The following is a 21,828-nucleotide window of genomic DNA, read 5'->3' on the forward strand; positions in this document are numbered from 1 at the left end:
TTTTATTTATTGAGAATATCTTTGAAAAATTTTTTTTAAATTATGATCATAAATTCACTAGGAAGTTCGCAGTGGCCTATATGTATTAGTGGCATTTACTATGTTAAAAATGTACACGCGTTGGAACATTTTAGAAATTGAAGTGATACAATAATTTTTATTTTATAGTTAATGCGATCGTAAATGAATAAATAGAATAGTGGACTATTGTGGTTTCGTATAAAATGCGTGAATCAAATCAAATCAAATCGGTGTGAAAAGGTTTTTTCAATTTGATAACGCTGAGTAAGTTCGGATAGTGTTGTTCAATTTCCGTACTTCAAAGGCAAAAAAATCACATTTCTTCAATGACTTGACTATCAGCTTATCTGTAGGACATATAGCCTCCGACATAAAGACTTCGATCTCCTCGTGGAAAAAAAAACATGTTTCTAAATCAATGCAAACGCGGTCATTACCTATATAATATAATATATATATTTTTATTTTTTTTATTACCTAAATGAATGAACGAGCTCACAGCCCACCTGGTATTAAGTGGTTACCGGAGCCCATAGACATCTGGAACGTAAATGCGCCACATATATTATGTGCCTCGAGATATAAGTTCTATGGTCTCAAGTATAGTTACAACGGCTGCCCTACCCTTCAAACCGAAACGCATTATTGCTTCACGGCAGAAATAGGCAGGGTGGTGGTACCTGCCCGCGCGGTCTCGCAAGAGGTCGTACCACCAGTAAATTTTATATTATTTAATACGTCCATTCGATTGATACTCGCATATCAGCTCATCAAACTGAATAGGGTAATTTTCATTGACGTAGAATCGTGAAAATTAACGAAACGCACGGTCTCATAACAAGCAGGTAAATTAATCTCGAATTAAGTATTATTTATCATTCAACTGGTTCGATGTTAAATTGAGCCATCTCTATTTATTCCTGGTCAGCACAGCTTCGAATTCATGAAATATATATCGAGGAAATAGAAATCAAAATAAATTACACATAGATAAAACTGAAACTGAGACATACTCTTAATAACTAACCAGCTTCCTTCAGATTAATCCAAATATCATTGAATTTTAACAATACTGTCATTAATAAGCGCGGTGCGAATTTGATCAGGAAATTGGATAAATTAAAACAACACACAATATTTAAAAAAAAAACGTGTTCGTTTTTAATATCTATAATACTAAATTTTTATCGATACTAAATTTAATATAATTTAATACTAAATCGATGTTCATAATTTTTTTCAAAAAAGTATTGGCAAATAAAATAAAACATGCAATCGCAATGCAATTAAAAATAAGACTCATAACTTTTATTAGTTATTAAAATATTTCCAAATTATTGATGAAACAATTCCGAATGAAATACCCATTTTGTTTTAATCCCTAGTTAGAAATTAAATAAACTTGAATTAAAAAAACTGCAATTTCTTTTTTCACCACTGTTTTCGATGACCATCTTGCTTCCTGTTTAAAATTATTAAAAACAAAACACTATCGTTATAACAGCTCCCGCACTAATTAAATATTACAGTGAAAAAGTAAAGGAATCATGGTTTACGTTCACGAATTGACTATCTGTACAGCTAATGACTGCTATTGAGGATTGGTAAATATTGTCTGACGCCAAATGAAGCCTATTTTCATTACGTCAGAACTGGGCCAGTATGTTGTCCATAGTCTACCCACACTACGGCTCTGTATAAACGATCCTGAATAATGACTTACGGCTTAAATAATTCTGCATATTAATTTATGTATTATGTACGCTTTCTATTTATTTTAATGAAATATAGTATATAATAGTATAGCAAATATAGTATATAACATTAACATGTATGTAAACATGTAAGTATAATATATAACATAAACATGTTTTTTGTCAAATCTTAAAATAATCGCAGGACTAAAATAATGAAAAATGTATTCTATTTAAGTAATTAATATTTTACAAAATCCAATTATGTCAATTATTATTATTGGCTATCTATATAATAATAGTGGTCCCGCAGTAGTCGAAGTTCGACTTTAATCAATTGAAATTTTATGTTTAAACATTATTAAGGTTCTATTGTCAAATACTATTATACTTATATAATATAATCACAGATTTCGCCAAAACTACACTATACATAAATAATAATAAAGACAAACAATATTCATCTATTCTCAATTTGACCACAGACTTTAAACACTAACAAAAGTTTGACAATGGACAATAAACAAAGAGTATATTTATTTATATGTGTTGTGTCCAATACATGGCAGTGTGTGTAATGTTTCTTTATTGATTTAATGTATCTTTTATGCATTATCAAAAAAAATATTAGCATTGTGCACTTCTTCTCTATATTCCGTATAAGTGTGGAAAATTTCATACTCCTTCGTCCGCGCAATTTTCGTAAAAAAGGATACAAAGTTTTTGCTTCACGTATTAATATATAGTTAAAAAAGTACAATGTGCAATTTTTGTGTCATTGAAAACGTTTACTGCATTCGTGTAATTTGCATCACAGACTTTTCCTAATTTACATTCAGAGTTTTTATCCGTAATATTCTCCATTTTTTGTTCTGAATTGTTCACCGTATGTACCGGTATGTTTTACGTTTTAACATCATCATCTATTTTCTGAGCAAAAAATTGCAGCCAACAACGCTCGTAACTTGTAATTTACTATTAATGTAAACACCCATTTATTCATATCTGGGGAGATTATGTTTACGTTTTAAAATGTATGCAGTTTGTATTCAAATATTTTTATAACAAAAGAAATGGTTTTGTAGATGGGTTGGTATAGGTATGGTTATATTAAAGTCGTCGTGGCCTAAAGGATAAGACGTCCGGTGCATTCGTATATAGCGATGCACCGGTGTACGAATCCCGCAGGCGGGTACCAATTTTTCTAATGAAATACGTACTTAACAATTGTTCACGATTGACTTTCACGGGGAAGGAATAACATCGTAAAATAAAAATCAAACCCGCAAAATTATAATTTGCGTAATTACTGGTGGTAGGACCTCTTGTGAGTCCGCACGGGTAGGTACCACCGCCCCGCCTATTTCTGCCGTGAAGCAGTAATGCGTTTCGGTTTGAAGGGTGGGGCAGCCGTTGTAACTATACTGAGACCTTAGAACTTATATCTCAAGGTGTGTGGCGCATTTACGCTGTAGATGTTTATGGGTTCCAGTAACCACTTAACACCAGGTGGGCTGTGAGCTCGTCCACACAACTAGGCAATAAAAAAATAAAAATATTTTATTACCATACACGTATGCATTTCGTGACCTTGTACTGAAGTAATCGTGGAGTGAAGTTACGTCTTCCAACTACTTTTAATTCCTACTCTCGCTAATTATGTGACCCACATACACAAATAGGTGGCACGCGAATCGAGTTCAGTAAGCCATAGCATAATATGATTGTTGAAAGTAATTGCGCACCGTACTTTGAAGATACTACCAGAAACTTACCTACCTATATACCATCCACAGCTGTAAAAAGTTTTAACGACAAAAAACAGACCTAACAAAATGAATTGTGATATTTATGGCTTCAGGGCTACTCACTATTCAAATAGCTTATAACAAAACATATTCCAGGAACATTAAGAGGGTATACATATCACAGAGCAGGATGGTACATAGATCTCTCATCGGGTCATCGTGAACCCTTACGGGGGCACAGAATAGGGCTCGGGATATCCCCTTTTGCCCGAGCTCTATTCTTTCAGCCTTCCAGCAGGGCAGGGCTATTTTTTGCCCGTAACTAAGTTGTAGTTGAGATTGGCTTGTGAAAATCTACTTCCTTATTCCTTATCTAGCCATTTCTCTTCTCTTTCTTTTGACTTCTTTCTTCACTTCTCAGTATCACTTCTTCACTTCTTGTTTTGCACTTTTCTCTTCTTCAATTTTTGTATTTAATACAGATAAAAATACTTAGCTCACTAAACTAAACTACAATAATAATAATAATAATAATAATAATATAACACTTTATTTACACCATATGTACAAAGTAAGCATATAAAAACAAATAATAGTCGGTGACATAAATTGGCGGCCTAATTTATAACAATAATTTATACTATTAAGATTGGTAATAAATATCGGAAGTTTGTTTAAAATGTAAAAATGGTTTTCTTCAAGCTATCACAAATAATGTTGGTTTTTTTTAAATACGCTTAGCATTTTTTCGTTAATTGCATTATTCTATAAATTCACAGTAAGGTATCTTTTCCTTAGCTTTTTAAGAAAGAAGAAAGAAAGGAAGTTTTTTACTTATTGAGCTACGAATCATTGATCGTAAAAAACTATAGGTCGTGTGCAAATAGTAAAGTTTTACGACAAACAGTTCTTTTTTAAAATTTTACTTTTAAATTGAAAAAAATGTGGAAATATTTAAATGCATTTATTAAAATTATATTGAAGTGCAAGTGCGTTTTTTCCTCGTATTTGTTAAAACATCCAAAGATCACGTTAAAACTTATTAAAAGTATCGTAGTACCTACTTATTTATGTTCTACTAGAGATCCCACAGTAGTCGAAATTCGACTATAATTAATTGGAATTGTAAGTGTGTACACATACTATAATCACAAATTTCGCCAAGGCTACACTATAAAAAAATATTAATAAAGACAAACAATATTTAATCTATTCTCAATTTGACCACAGACGTCAAAAACAAAAGTTTGACAATAAATAGTATGCATGCGTGTGTTGTGTGCGTCAAATACATGGTATGTGGTGTGTGTAATGTTTTCTTTATTGATTTAATGTATCTTTTATGCATTATTTAAAAAAAATATTAGCATTGTGCACTTCTTCTCTATATTCTCTATAAATATGGAAAATTTCAGCCTCCTCCGTCAGCGTAATTTTCGTAAAAAGGGATACAAATTTTTTGCTTCACGTATTAATATATAGATAAAGTTGAAAATGATGCTCAAGCGGAAGAACTTGAGATCTACGTGATGTAAACGGGTCGCGATAGCTTTAAATAGATAAAGTCGCTTCTATGTACCTCATTTGAATAAGAGGATTTGTAAATAATAGGGTATTATAAAAGGATTCTACAAAGTGTGAATTAAATTTATATCAAATTATTTTTTAATAACGACGAAATTAATGGTTTTTGAACTTCATTGACAGTTTTCTTCAATAATCCGCGGATTAAATTAATGAGACCGTCACAAGAAATCTCTAAAAAGTTTTTCTCGATAACGCGATAAATTATACAGAGTAAAATTATCATTACTTTGATATTTTTTTTAGATTAATTATTAAAAATAATTCTAGATGAACATGTCAAATTACAACAAAATCTTAATTAATATATTATCCTTTCACCAAACAATATCCTTCATGTTATGATTCAATTATTATTAAATTAATTAACGAGTAACAATTACCTTAACGTATAGAGGTAAAGGCGTGACAGAGTAACAATAGATATTCGGAAATAGACATTCATGTTATGTTCATGAAATAATTTCTGTAAAGAGCCCATATCAAAACCTGAATAAATGCTTAACATTGTACGAATGTAATTATTAATTTGAAAAGATAAATTTAACCAATTGTTTCATTGGGTACTTATGGTTGTCCAATGAAAATGGAATTATTGCAGATTTGTTCATGGTTGTGTATTGTAAGTAGGGCACTAGTGTATGTACATTATTAATATAATCTCCAGGTCGGCCTCTTAAATGCGCGGTGCTTTCTTTCAACTCCGTTTTAGAGAGGGCTGTTAGGAATGTCGGTATTCCTAATAGCAAAGACCTTTTGGAGCTTCTGGATTTAAGAGGAGTAATGTCTGATAAAAATAAAACACTGAAATACCCTATCCAAATTTATTTCGCAAGATCTTGCTAAAACAAAATATCCAAAAATTTGGATATTTATCCCATTTATACCACCTGCGAATTGAAAAACGAACCCAGTTAATTTAGATTCGGGGCGAACAAAGCGCAGCTCATTCTTGGTTCGCCAAACAAGTACACTATATTTGCATTTTGAACAATAAAAACTATGAAGTGTTCTTGTTTCGGCGAAAGATAATAACATATCTACGTAGTCTGGCCACAAATACTGTTACAATAAAAAATAATAAAAAATTCTATTGCAAATAACATTTATTACTTTTACAGCCCACCTGGTGTTATGTGGTTACTGGCGCCCATACACAACTACAACGTAAATGCGCCACCCACCTTGAGATATAAGTTCTAAGATCTCAGTATAGTTACAACGGCTGCCCTACCCTTCAGACCGAAATGCATTACTGCTTCACGGCAGAAATAGGCAGGGCGGTGGTACCTACCCGTGCGGCGGACTCACAAGAGGTCCTACCGCCAGTAATATATCGAAAATACTCGACTTGTGAGGAATGTTCTCGACAATTCTAGGGATGTGGTATCGGCTATAAAAGCGCTATAGAGATGGCACGCAGTCAGTTAGTAATCGAAACTACTCGAAGCGAAACAGCGAACGGATCATTTGAAGCGAAGCGGAAGAAGCGAATTGAGAAATTTAAAGTGTGTGTGTTCTAAGTGATCATTAAATTTTATATTGTACTTTGGTGGAACATTTATTTATCCCGAGCCCCAGCGCGTAAAAATATATTTAGAACCGAATAAACTATCAGAAAACGGACAAACTCTAGGGATCCTCGTTCTCCTTTTTACATTCGATAAACTTGAAATTTTACCGAAATGCTGCTTCACTTAACTACTTTGAAAGTATCTTCGAAGTTGGGTTTATCTTGTTTTGTTTGCAACCAAAAAATAATTTACTTTCACTTTGGCGATCTGTAGCCAATTGAAAGAAAACTAAACCTTTGTAATGACTAGCCCGTCAATCTGTCTGAATACCATGTTACTTATGTTATTTGTAAAAATTCCGTTTTTCGTTGCCTTTTTGGAATGACTATTGGTGGAAGTTTCTAAATTCGTGTAACCCAAATGATTAATGATAATTGTATGATCAATAGGTTGAAGCAAATATAAATGATTAATATGGTAAAGGAAAAGATAAGAAAGTAAAAGAAGGCTTAAGAAGCTCTGATAAGTAGTTGTCCTTGAAGATCCTAATATTATGTAGATTATACATGATTTTATTGTATTTCCTTTGATTTCATTGATTACATATGTAATTACATAGACTGTACTAGAATACGGTTAATGTTAAATATTTATTTTCGTTTGAAAACAATTTAGAGCTTTAGAGATTTATAGATTTAGGAAGATTTAGCGTCCGCCGTGAGAACTGTTTTTCACATTGACTGTGAAGCACTTGCTATAATATTCTCATACGTTTATTTAAAGCGAAACTTTGTTTGGACCGCTCTCATTCCACTCTTCCGAACCTCTTCACTGTATACGGTTCAATAAGCGCTAGATAGCGTTGTCGTATTGAATTAATTTATCTACTTCATACATAGAATACGAGAGTAGCTAAATTAAACAGGTGATTTTATGAACTTTTCACGGCTATAGATGTACGAGTTTTGTTTGGTTGGTTTTCAGTTTTTGTTCTAAATTATAACAATAACCCTTAGAGACCAATTTCGTCGTCCAAATACACAATAGTGTCTGTATTAAAAGGAGGCCGGCGTCTTATGAAATAAACTTACATTAAGATCAATCTTCTTCTATTCTATTCATTAACACACTCCATCCATGTCTTCTTCGGTCGACCTCTTCCCCCTCTACCTTGCACTTCCATTTCCATACACGTCCTAGTAACTACATGCATCTCCACTCTACGCATCACATGTCCATACCACGCTAGCCATCCGCTCTTTAATTTATCAATCAGCGAGGCTACTTTCACACTTCCTCTGTTATACTCATTCCTTATCTTATCCATTCTTGTCACTCCACACATCTATCTCAAAATTCGCAAATCTGCCGCATGCACTCCTCTTTCATATTTTACTTTCGTCGTCCAGCATTCAGATCCATACAGCAAGACAGGTATATCGTTTTGAAAAATTTTCCCTTGAGCTAAAGGGGTATTCTACGATGACATGCTGTTGCAGAGACCTGTCGCCATTTCACCCAACCAGCGTTTATTCGGCTCGCTACGTCGCGGTCTATGTTGCTGTCGTTCTGGAGTATAGAGCTAAGGTATTTGAAGTCGGAGCAGACTGGCAAGGATACACCATCTAAGGCGATTGGCGTGAAGTCTGAAGAACCACCAAAATCACAGAATATATGCTCGGTTTTTGTTCGACTGATCTTCAAACCCACGTTTTCTAACCTTTCTTTCCATTTTGCCAGTCTCCTCTGTAATTCAGGCCTTTCTTCTCCAACGAGAACAATGTCGTCGGCGAATAGCATACACCAGGGCGCCTCTTCCGGCATGTCTGATGTTAGGGTATCCATTATTACGATGAACAGGTAAGGGCTTAAAGCTGATCCCTGGTGTAACCTGGTTGTACCGCGAAACTGAACTTGTCGTTATCACCAGCTGTGGAGCATACATAAGTACTGGTTCTACCGTACATAGCTCGAACTAGTCGCTGGTATTTTCCTGGCACTCCTTTCACTTTCATGTTTCACCACAGAACTTCACGGGGAACCCTATCATACGCTTTTTCCAAATCAACAAACACCGTGTGCAAGTTTTGGAACGAAGTTCCTTATCGCGCGTTGTGAAAGGGGCTAGACGGAAAAAATTCTTACGAAAAGTTGTCACGACACTTTTTAGATCCATCATTCTGACCAATCAACGTGTAGGCGCTTATCGCGTGACATTGCTCGTATCCGATTGGTCCGCGTAATGAGTACAGTTTCTCGAGATAGCGTTTCAACAATAGTAATTTAGTTCATAGTATTGGTTTTTCTTCTTCATAATGCCGTAATTTATTATTATAACTTAAAAAAAAATTTACAATTCCTTCACTAATTAATCGAAAGGAACTTCGTTCCATCCGGGTGTCCCTTGACACCTCTGAAGTTTTTTACTTGTGCGGCGACAAAATGGCGTCCGTTGTATTACGTCCCAGCATGAATCCGAACTGGTCCTCACTCTCCTCTCTCATTCTTCTCGCTATCACTTTCTCCCAAGCCTTCATACTATGTGACAAGAGCTTTATTCCCCTATAGTTATTGCATACCTGTACGTCACCTTTGTTCTTGAATACAGGTACGAGTGAGTTTTTGCACCACTCGTCAGGCATGGCCTCTTCTTGGAACAATTTATTGAAGAATAAAGTCAGCCACGTCCATCCATCGACTTTCAGAAACTTCGAAACATCCAAAATTGGGATATCATGATATCCAGTAGATTTTTCATTTTTTATATCTTGTACAAACTTTCGTACTTCTTGCATACTTATTTCCCTTACTACGCCAGTATTTATCGGAACATTTTGTAGTTCACCACTCCAGTCATTTTCTTCATTCATCAGCCTTTCAAAATACTTCATCCATCTATATCTTATTTCCTCATCATTTGTTAACACTCTTCCAGCACTATCTTTCACGCACTTAATGTGGTTAAAATCTCTTCTATCCTTCTCTCTTGCTTTGGCTATCCTATACAGGTGATTTTGTCCTTCAGATATTTCTAGTGACTATAATGCAACTTGTGCCTTAGCCCTGGCAATAGCTACAGCCTTTTTAGCAATTTTCTTGCTTTCTTTATATGCTGTCTTCAACTTCTCTTTCGTGACCAAATCTGTGTTCTGAAATTCATGAAAAGTCTTTTTTCTTTTCTTTAAGCGCTTTTTGAACGTCGTCGCTCCACCACCAGGTCTATTTATCTTTGTTTTTCTTTCCTGTTGACACCCCAAACACACTTTTTGCCACATTCCTTATGCACTCAGCCATTTCATTCCAACATTCATTCACCGTTCGTCCACTCATATTTTTAATTTCTATCATTTTATTTACTACTTGTTTTCTACATTTTTCACCACATTCTGTGCTCTCAATCATATGCCATTTAATTTTCGTAACAAGTTTGGAATTTCTTGTTTGATTGCGTATGTAATGCTGTAATAAACGGTTTTGCTGGACTAAGGGTTCACCCGGGATGATTTGCAGTTTTTAATTTTATGTCATTGGATAAAAAATTATATACTTATGTTTTGCAGTTTCCACTTTTGTATCTTATAAGATGTTCCTTGCGTTTAGTGAAAAATGTGTTAGCACATTAAGATCAATAATTCATTTAATAATTTAATTTAAAATATAATAATTATTTATTCTAATGAAATACGTACTTAACAAATGTTCTTTAATGATTACTATGGTGTAAAAAAAATCAAACCCTAAAAAATTATAATTTTTATAATTATTACTTGTGGCAGGGCGTCTTATGAGCCAGCGCGGATAAATACAACCACCCTATCTATTTCTGCCGTGAAACAGTATTGGGTTTCAGTTTGAAGGATGGCGCAGCCATTATAGCCATACTGTAAAACTGAGACTTAGAACTTATGTCGCAATTACGTTGTTGATGCCTATAGGCTTCGCTAACCATTTAACACAGGTGGGCCGAGGATCTCGTTCACTTACCTAAACAAAGAAAACCTGGTCGAATAAAGCTGATGTTTTAAGCGCAATATAACAAGTCAGTGTAAGGTCTGATCCCATCCGTAATTTCAAAATTCTCAGAATTTATAAACATCGGTATACTGCACTTAAAACCGAACGACTAGGTCGGGAATTCGCGTAACGTGCCGTCCCGAAAGTTCCATTAGCTTTATGTTCCATTATTGACCTTGTGTTGTTGAAGAAATATCAATATGTAATATATTGGATATCGTCAGCGGCTGTTGGTAACGATCTTTGTACACGTACTGGTCGTTTTGTTGATCATAAAAAAAACACTAATAGTTCCGGTAGTGCGAGATAATAAAATTTATCACGGTCGAACATTAATACTATTTCATATTTCATTCCATACTAGACAGAAAGAGACACAAATACGATATGTCAATTGCAATAGACATATCTATTATGGTGGCGTATCCTACATGGCTTACTCCATTCTACTAATAACATAAGAGGAAATTAATAGCGAGAAATATTTAGTGGTGAGCAGTTTATTGAGGTTCTTCTCTGCCATTCTCCGATACTTCTAATATAGATGTGCTACATTTACTGTATTACATTAACACAATGTATATCAGTCGCGTTAAATCAAAATACTTGCCCAAAAATAAAGAACCCAGGAGCTTCTACGAGTATACCTTCTTTATTCGTTCATTTCACAATTTCGTTGGAATTGCCCAGAGATACAAAGTGACAAACGAAAGGGTCTTGTTTATATGACGAGTTTGGAGGCCTTACTTAGATGCCGCATTAGTGTCTGCACTTGCTAGAGCATAATCACCTGCATGAACTTTTCTTGATTATTTCTCTCTCGAAATAGCACACGGGGAAGAAGACATAGGAAGGCCATTGGTGCAATTCAAGGAAGGCGTTTTAAAATTTGGCAGAAAGAGCCTTTAGTCTACTAAGAAACTACCAAATCTATATGTCAGTCACGTGTTCTGCCACGTTCACATTAACCTTTACAGGCATCTATAATGAAGCGTCCCGGACTTTACATAAAATGTCTGTTACAGACAAGTCATCTATTGTTTACAGATAACAAGGACCACTGGGTGGATCATTCAGATTCAAATTCAATTACAGTTTTATAAACATATTCATCATTCTAACTAAATGCGGTGTTTTGCCAAAAACCCTTTCCTTGTTCGCGTCCATTTGCTCACGAACAGTTGAAGGGTGATCTTGGACACAAATGATTTATGAAGGGCGAATATTTTCTTTCTCGGAATTTTAATAACAAACCGAAATCCACTATTAAAACGTTACAGAGTTATTAAGTGAGTAATGTGATTTGTTTTCATAATTATATTTTACCACTAATTTAAAATCAAAATAGTACTCAATTTCTCTTCATGAAACTGTTAATAATTGGTACACTCTTGTGGCAAGGTACTTACGTATTTAAAATATATATAGGTATTTAAGTTTCTCAATACATGATTAATATCTTTTTAACATCCGAAGAGCTAAAACAGTCTGTTATGTTTGCGACAGTTCTACCGAGTGCTGACAGTTTCGACAAAGCAAGAAACTTTATCTATATTGGGTACCATTTTCTCCTATGTTATCAATCGATTTTCTTTTCTTTTTGTTTAGTTATTAGTTATTGTACATTTTTTTCGTGTTATTAATAACAAAACAAGATAGGAAAGAAAAGAGGAAAAATATATAATTTAAATGAAACTTAATCTTAAAATGTCACTGATTAGACAGCAAATTACACAAAGCGTTTTCTTTTTGTTTTCTGCTTATAGTATGGACATAATAGATTTCATTTAAAAAATTATCAATGGACCTAAAATTTGAAGAATGTTTTAACAAATTCGTGTTTAAGAACAATGGATAAAAATGTTTTTTTTTTTTCAAAGATATCTATTAGTAATTTGGACAGTTCATTCTCAAATCTTTATTGGTCGGTCGAATTAATTGAAGCTTTGTATAAAATTGCTTGATTTCAACCAATTTTAATCCCACACTGCCTGAATACGTCACACAGGGCTGATTGAAAGGGGAACTTTCATCTTTCTTGGTTTTTCGTTTACAAACGTTTTCTTTATTTTGGAACGAGAAATACTGAAAATAAATGCTTTGTTATTTCAAACGCATGTTAGGTTTTCTCGAATATTTACCTTGGACTTATGAAGGAATTATTACGCATTTATCAGAATTTGTTGTTTGCATATCGTGGTTTAGGCTACTCGAGGGTTTTTTGTCCTGAAATTTTACACATTACATTAGGATGCGTAGGAATTTAGATTTCCCTTTTCTTCCTGCAAAACGAGAAAAGAAAATGACGCCTAACCAGAAATTGAGAAGATATGTAGTCGAAAAAATCACAGCTTTCAAGGCATCACGGAACGGAAGCGACTTAATGAACAACTAAGTTATTAATTATACTATTAATGACCTGAATGCACGAAAGTTTCGCCACTTGCATGATGAATTCTATTTAAACAGTAAAAAAACTTTTTAGTAGTTTTTTTTTATTGCTTTAATGGGTGGACGAGCTCACAGCCCACCTGCTGTTAAGTGGTTACTGGAGCCCATAGACATCTACAATGTAAATGCGCCACCCACTAGGTAGTATTAGTAGGTAGTACCACCCACTAGTAGGTAGAGCTTTTGTTCTGTGTTCATAACTTTGTTTTCCCGGGGCTTTCTTACAGTGGTGTGTGTTTTGTATTTGAGTTCACCTTTTAATTTAATTTTTATCTTTGCTTCTTATTGTTATTGTAATTTATACCACGTTTAGTAAGTCTGTGCACACGTAACCTTACCAGCCTTAAATCCTTCAAACCCAAGGGGAACGGGGTGACTGAAAACCAGCGCTGTTCCATGCAGCCACTTTGAATGGCATCAGCTGAGTCACTTCCTTTCCCGCTTTTATTTTAGTGCTTAGGTGGTTAGTTGGATGGAAGAGCTCACAGCCCACCTGGTGTTAAGTGGTTACTGGAGCCCATAGAGATCTACAACGTCACCCTACAGCGCCACCCACTTTGAGATATAAGCTCTAAGGTCTCAAGAATAGTTACAACGGCTGCCCTACCCTTCAAACCGAAACGCATTACTGCTTCATGGCAGAAATAGGCAGGGTGGTGGTACCTACCCGCGCGAACTCACAAGAGGTCCTACCACGAGTAATTACGCAAATTATAATTTTGCGGGTTTGATTTTTATTACACGATGTTATTCTTTCACCTTTTATTTATTTACCTATAATATTCTAAACCTGTGTGGAAGGCTATGAATGATTTATTATTATAAAAGATACGAGATTCAATGATGAAATAATTTATTAATAATCCACGCATTTATCATGTCAGAAATTATGTGACTAGAGGATGCACTTTCTGTTCGTAACTCAGCAATCGCAAAACGTTACATGACCGACTTAAATGGGAATATCATGTTATGCTCGCTGTTAGCTTGATGTTACCATACTCGTTTCGTTTGGAGCCTCTGGGTCTGCGGAGGGACTTCGGTTCCCTCTGTATTTTGCACCGTATGTTCCATGGGGAGTGCTCTGAGGAATTGTTCGAGATGATACCAGCATCTCGTTTTTACCATCGCACCGCCCGCCACCGGAGTAGAGTTCATCCATACTACCTGGAGCCACTGCGATCATCCACAGTGCGTTTCCAGAGATCTTTTTTGCCACGTACCATCCGGCTATGGAATGAGCTCCCCTCCACGGTGTTTCCCGAGCGCTATGACATGTCCTTCTTCAAACGAGGCTTGTGGAGAGTATTAAGCGGTAGGCAGCGGCTTGGCTCTGCCCCTGGCATTGCTGAAGTCCATGGGCGACGGTAACCACTCACCATCAGGTGGGCCGTATGCCCGTCTGCCTACAAAGGCAATAAAAAAAATAAAAAAAATACTCCGTTACAATATGGTTCCGAATACAGAATATATGTATATTTGATATTGATTACAACTCTCGATAGAAGTAATAGATTCTGTAATCAAATCAATTCAATTAATATCTAAAAATCTCTTGATATTTCTTAGGAGCATTGGCTAGTTTCATGTGTATTTGCAGTGTAGAATATGTGATGGAGTATTTCTAAGTGTAAAGAGAGCATTTAGTACCAATAATTTCCGCGTATGCAAATAATTATCTAAATAGGTAGTTGTATGAGGTTTTCAAATATAGATCTGTATTCGTTTCTTGCAGGCGAGCTTAGGGTCCATCTGGTGTCAATTGCATACCAAAGGTCGATTGTATTGTGATATTGTAATAACAACTCTTAAAATCTAAAAATTCTAATTTATAAATCTGAACAGGTGATCTAACCGAGCGAGCTTACAATTTACCTACCATCACTAAATAATATTGGCTGGTAAAAAGTCACGCACGATCATCTGGACCCCCTACTGGAATTCCCTTTACTATGGGAACCAGAGACTGATATACATACTTAAATACGTCCAAATACATACATGTATTGGTATTATTTGAATGTATTTTGGATATTTAACAAAGACCCCACAACTGTCAACCCAGTAAACTGAGGCGCTAATAACTGCGCCACCGAGTTAGACATATTAGATTTTAAATAAATAAAAATTGAAAAACTAGCGTATTTCAAATTTTACAATTTGAAATCGAGATTAAATCATAACGGAGCCACGAAAATTGTTCAAAGATATTTCGATATGTAATGTAATCTGTAATGTTTGTAAATATAAATGTGATGATAGTGTAAATGGAAAATGAATAAAACCCTAATGTTATTTTTATTCCAGTTTTATTCGTTTTTGTAAAATCTACAATATTTATTTTCAGTTACGTCTAAAATTTTTGGTTCGTGGAGCAAAATTACGAGTAAATATTGAAATGTGTTAAAATGATGTAGACATTTCGTGACTGGAAGTGTTTTGTCAAATTTTATTTCGGGCGTTAAATCAACTGCTTGTGTAACAAGAAAATTGGCTGGTAAATAATTTAGTATATTCTTTTAGATATTACATCACTAGTCTAAATCTAAAGTCCCTAAACGTTTGTTTCAAAGATTCTTTTTTTTATCGTACTTTTATATTTTTACTAGCTGCGCCCGTGATTCCGTCCGCGCTCACCTTAAGTCATTGCTTGGAAATAAACTTTTATACCAAACAATGTAAGATGTTTAACACAAAATTTGTTTCAAAAGGTTTTTTTCTGTTACGGAGTACCTTATTTCCCCTACACTTTTATACATGTTGTTTAAATAATACGTGAAGCAAAAACTTTGTATCCCTTTTTACGAAAATTGCGCGGACGGAGGAGTATGAAATTTTCCACACCTATAAAGAATATAGAGAAGAAGTGCACAATGCTAATATTAAAAAAAAAATGCATAAAAGTTACATTAAATCAATAAGGAAAACATTACACACACTACCTACCATGTATTTGACGCACACACGCATGCATGCATATTATTTACTGTCAAACTTTTGTTCTTGACGTCTGCTGTCAAATTGAGAATAGATTAAGTATTGTTTGTCTTTGTTAATATTTTTTATAGTGTAGTCTTGGCGAAATTTGTGATTATAGAAGTATAAAATACAATCATAATAGTGTACAAACTTACAATTCCAATTAATTATAGTCGAATTTCGACTACTGCGGGACCTCTAGTGTTGTTTAAATATGTCAAGAAAAAATTATAACCTCTGATTTGGAGCTCGTAGATATTACTTTAAAAATCTTACTATACATGTATTTTTTTCATTGTGATAGAAATTCTTAGTGGGAAACCAGAGTCAAAAAGCTTTTCTAAAACCACTGTATCATTAGTATTAAAATTGTTATTACCGCAGAGAACGTGCGTACTATTTACATTAAACAAACTGTGCCGTAAAAACAGAGACCTTGGAACTCATGTCTCGAGGTGAGTGGCGGCATTTACGTTATAGATGCCTATGGGATCCGGTAATCACCTAACACTAGGTCGGCCACGACCTTCGTCCGTCCAAAAACGTCTAAGGAAGAAATAAAAATTCAAAAACGCAGATTGATCATTATTTTTAAGAAATGTAGTATAATAGACTAGTTTAAAACCAATTCCGATCAATACGAAATCGGCGAAAAACTCTTTCTCACTGCAATGGGATATTTTGTGTACATTTATGAAAAGAACATTATGTAATGCAGAATGTTTTTGTATTAAATATTTGTAACGACTTTTTAATGCTTTAATTTTTTTTTGCGTAAATTGGTAAGTCTCATGGCCCATTTCTTGCAAAGTGGGTACTGCTGGAACTCATAGATATTACAGCATGAACGCCAAGAAATTTACCATTGATTTGTCCTATTTCACGTGTTCGCTTGTGTAGGGTTTTGGTGAAAAAAAGTGGGTATATCTAGGCAATATCTATGTTCTAACTCGCTATCCCTGTTACAGTAACATTCTCAAGAAACCTAATGCATGCAATCGGTCTCATAAAACTCAATAGAATAACGTAAAAATACAAAATGGAAAATAACACTCGTTTGCTCTCACCGCGGAACGATAACAATAAAATAGCGCGTAAAGAAGAAAATGTTTCTACAAAAATAAATGGAATCAACCTTACAATTTCGGAACAGCAACAGGCGTTGTTGTTACATGTTGTTGTAAACGATGTATAAGTTATTGCGTAAATAAAGATAAGTTATTTATGGGGCGGTAACTAGTACAGAATATTTATTAATTATAACGATTCACGTAAACAACCATGGTGAGTGCGTATTTAAGGGAAAACATACACATAACACTGTTGTATTGTGTGCTACAAGTTTTAAAACTAGGTGGGGCATGAGTTTTGTCACAAGCGCGACATTAAATTGTACAAAATTTTCCGATCTTTAACGTTTTCAATAAAATCTACTCTAGTCTATTAAAGTTATTGGATATGATTTTAAATACAGGCCCTCCAAATCAGAAGCCAATTGTCGATTAAGGCACGAGTAAGCTACGGTTCAGATCCAACCATAGCAGAATTATCTATTATCCAAATTATGATCAGTTTTATCATAGACTTTTGTGTCCAAATGTTACCGTATTTTGTTATCATACGGGCTTAGTCTGTGTTAAATAAGGCCCAATCGTTGTAAGTTGTAAGAACAGTATTCTGATTCACAACAACACTAATTTTCACTTATTTTTTTCACATAGCAACCTGAAATATGAGCCTCTAAACCAAACTATGAACAAAGATAATACCCGGACTAGATTCCCGAGATACGTATGCTTGCTTTCTTCGTTGTTGTAACAATAGATTTGATTAGTCGAAAGCTTATTTAACTTTGAAAGTCTCATATTTTCAGACGCATACTAAGAAAATTGCTCATTCGTTTCATGTGTAAACTCACGAGGCAACAGAAATATATAACCTCACTGGGATGATTAAATACTATACGGCTGCCATGCCTTTTTTTAAATATTTATATCACAACGTTTTTCCAGTAAAACTAAATAAGAGCAAAACATACATAAGGATAACGACAGTAGTTTAATTGAAGATTTTTTTTTTAAATACCCTTATAATAATATGTGCTTATGAAAGAATATGATTATAGGTTTTAAACTATTTTCTTAAGCGTATTTTCGGTCTGAGTTGTAATCGTCTATGTTTGTTTCGATTCATCAAGTTCATATTTTTAATAAACTCAGTTTTAAATAAATTTCTTTAGGTTCGAATAAGAAAATTGGTTACTCGCGTGTCTCTTTTGATTACGAAGACGTCATTGCTAAGATTTAATTATTCAAAGTCGAACGTCCCCCCGGGCGTACTAATTGACACTGTTCAACATCTGTATCAACAGTGTTAAACTTAGGCATATCAGATAAATTCTAAACCTGCTTGAGGCAATATTGAGATAAAATAAGGGATCTGCAAAAAAATCCAACGGTATTTCGTAAAGCTAAATAGGATTATATTAGAAACTGAACGTTAGAGTTACATTACAATACCTCATTCTACATCAATCTAAATAGGTGTTTCTAAGGGATTTATATTGTAAAAGTATGAAGATTTTAGCAGCTGGTTAGCGGTTAGTCGTCGTGGCCTAACGGATAAGACGTCCGGCGCATTCGTGTTGAGCGATGCACCGGTGTTCGAATCTCAAGCGGGTACCAATTTTTCTAATGAAATACGTACTCAACAAACGTTCACAATTGACTTCCACGGTGAAGGAATAGCATCGTGTAATAACATTGCGTCTTTACTGGTGGTAGGACCTCTTGTGAGTCCGCGCGGGTGGGTACCATCACCCTGCCTATTTCTGCCGTGAAGCAGTAATGCGTTTCGGTTTGAAGGGTGGGGCAGCCGTTGAAACTATACTTGAGACCTTAGGGTGGCGCATTTACGTTGTGGATTTCTATGGGCTCCGGTAACTACTTAAAATCAGGTTGGCCGTGAGTTCGTCCACCCATCTAACAAAAAAAAGAAACTACAATTTATTAAAATGCCATGTCTATTGTTCCTTAATATGATTAAATAGTTTCTACGATTATTTTTTGTAATTGTGTCTCGGAACAAGTCCCTATATTATTGTATCGTGGTAACGACTAATTAAGGTTTCACATTGTTCAGAAAGTTGACGTTCGAACGGTTACGCTGGCATAGCCTCTCAAGGCTACCAGATTAGGTAGGAAAAAAGTTAAATTGCAATATAAAGGGTGATTTTTTAGCTATTTTCTTTTTGGCAACACTGATTTTGAAAGCTCACGTATGTTTCGTGTTTTGTGTTATTGTCAAACATCTTCAGCTTGGTATATAATTTAACCATGAATCGTCTTACAAACGAACAACGCTTACAATTCATTAAATTTTATTACCAAATGCGTGCTCTGTTAAAAAAGTTCATCTCGCGTGGTTCTTCCATTTTATGGTCAGTTTAATCGACCCACTGAAGCGGCTATTCGGGCTATTATGACTAAATTTCGCATCAAATTGACATTGTTGGACATTAAACCACCATCACGCTTACGTACAGTGCGAACTGAAGAAAATACCGCAGCTGTATCGGCCAGTGTTAGCGATGACCATCAATTATCGATTCGGCGACGTTCGCAGCAATTGGGCCTCTGTTACTCAACAACGTGGAAAATTTTGTGAAAGGATTTAGGTGTGAAGCCTTTCAAAATACAGCTGGTGCAAGAATTGCAGCCGAAAGACCTACCACAACGCAGAATTTTTGGTGAATGGGCTCTTGAAAAGTTGACGGAAGATCCACTTTTTTATTACACGTTTGGGACCGGTCAATTGGTCGCCTAGATCGTGCGATTTAACGCCTTTAGACTATTTTTTGTGGGGCTATGTTAAGGCTCATGTCTATGCTGATAAGCTCGCTTCAATCAACGCATGGAAAGACAACATTGAAGCATTTATTCGTGAGATACCAGCCGAAATGTTGGAAAGAGTATGCCTAAATTGGACTAAGCGGATGGACCGTTTGAGGCGCAGCCGTGGTCAACATTTTCATGAAATAATCTTCAAACATTAAATTATACGAACCGTACTATCGATTCAAATAAAGATATCATGATTTTTTTTTAATTTGATGTGTTTTTTTTTTAAATCATTTCCTATAGATATTAAAAAATCACCCTTTACCTTTGCGCAATATGATGCGCGCTCGAACAAACATACACCATGCGAGATAAACGCGACAAACATTTCAAAATCAAAGTTAAATTTCATTCATTGTGACTATACTGAGACCTTAGAACTTATATCTCGAGGTGGGTGGCGCATTGACGTTGTAGATGTCTATGGGCTTCAGTAACCACTTAACACCAGGTGGGCTGTGAGCTCGTCCATCCATCGACGAAATAAAAAAATAAATAAAAAAAGATTTTCATTCTTAAGGTTGTAAATATTGTTTGCAAAAAAGAAAATCTATCACAGCTTTTCTACGGTTTCGTATTTTACTTTACGTACGTATTTTATTTGTATAGTTTCGGGTTCTGAGTAGACGTGTCCCTGTCTCGTACGTGTTTCCGGTGACCTTAACACAAGAAAAATGCTTTGTATTTTTACTTTTCAGTTTTTATGATTGAATCCACAAATTTTCATTCATACAAATAATTTTATACAGCTCTCACGGAGTCGACTATTCAAAATTTTTAACGTAATTTAGATTACAATTTAGGCATATAATCATTTTATTTAATAATTCATTTTAATCTTCAAAAACATTTTAAACACAATTGCAAATTTAAACACAATAAATTTCTTCTTTCGAAAATTCTTACTCTTTCGGAAGTTTCCTACTTCAGAGCCCAAAAGCCGAATGTGCACTAGGTTTTCGATATATTATAATATAATTAATAAATGAAAGAAATTCGTTTGAAACATATATCTCAAATCTTAAGGTAATCCGACTCCGGTAACAATACAAAACCATGTAGGCCGTGAGCTTGATCACCTACCTAAACAATAAATAAATAAAAACAAATCTTGAGATATTAATGATTACGGTCAATTCGATCATTAGGCGAACACTAGTATTATTTATCTCATTGTAATATCCAATCTAATCGAAGAGCATACGAGTAGTACAAAACGCATTTGCGCGTTGATAATTCAATTAAGTTGGAACTATTGTACATTCGCTGTTTACGTCCTTACGTTACTTTTAGCCTCGAGCAAATAGCAGTTCATACTATATTTAGCGAGCGTCCCAGCGGAACGTGGTTGGGATGTTCCGGTTATTTATAAACAACAATATATTGAAACTTGACATAAATTCAGTGAAGACCGAAACTTTTCGGTCCAGTGCTCGTAAGATCGTAACTTATGAAGTTTGTTCTCTTCGAATTAAATTAAATCTTAAGCTGTTATTTGAAATATGAAAATATGTTTTATTTGCTTTTGTCAAATTTAATTATTTGGAAATCGTCTTTTTAAATAAATTCTTGCATATATTTGTTTATTGCATTAACTTGTTTGTAAACTTTACTATGCAGTATATAAATAAATATGATCTATTAAAGCTGTTAGATTTGCATGCAACGAACCCGTCAAAGCTGTTTTCCGCCTCATATTCCAATGAACGCCCCGGTTTGACGTCATCCTGTATTTCGTCAACCATTAATTTAAATGAATGTTTCATACGAAAACCTTAGGTATATTCTGATTACTTAATTTTATTTTAATTTGTAATTTGTTTTCGTTGGTGCACATGGGCGGTTGGTAATAGAATACGGAATCATCATAAATAGTTTTAAGGTCCGAGAGGGCCGCTCAACGGTGGACGCGATCCTTCGCGTG

The 21,828-nt window shown here is 34.7% G+C and overlaps 2 protein-coding genes across 4 annotated transcripts in view; one reads left to right on the plus strand and one right to left on the minus strand.

The window, feature by feature from the left end:
• The window catches only part of NGR-A19 (neuropeptide receptor A19), a 77,110-nt gene that overhangs the window by 21,194 nt on the left and 34,088 nt on the right, over positions 1–21,828 (plus strand). The gene's annotated exons all lie outside the window — the stretch shown is intronic.
• LOC149502384 (uncharacterized) lies at positions 8,026–10,743 on the minus strand. Its single transcript, XM_089729992.1, has 4 exons — positions 10,711–10,743; positions 9,618–9,710; positions 9,023–9,269; positions 8,026–8,387 (listed from the first exon to the last, which is right to left on the minus strand). Exons 1-4 carry the CDS (start codon positions 10,741–10,743, stop codon positions 8,026–8,028), a joined length of 735 nt encoding a protein of 244 aa, XP_089586118.1.

Source organism: Bombyx mandarina, chromosome 09 (genome assembly GCF_030267445.1).
Source record: "Bombyx mandarina strain Sakado chromosome 09, ASM3026744v2".
In the NCBI taxonomy this organism is placed as follows: Eukaryota; Metazoa; Arthropoda; class Insecta; order Lepidoptera; family Bombycidae; genus Bombyx; species Bombyx mandarina.

Excerpts from the sequence above, each read along its gene's own strand:
- LOC149502384 (XM_089729992.1), bottom strand. The coding sequence starts at position 10,743 with ATGGAACATAAAGCTAATGGAACTTTCGGGACG. Across the intron at positions 9,270-9,617 it reads TAGCTATTGCCAGGGCTAAG|TTTCTGAAAGTCGATGGATG; the intron begins GCACAAGTTGCA and ends GATGTTTCGAAG. Across the intron at positions 8,388-9,022 it reads GTTCGGATTCATGCTGGGAC|ACATGCCGGAAGAGGCGCCC; the intron begins GTAATACAACGG and ends CCCTAACATCAG.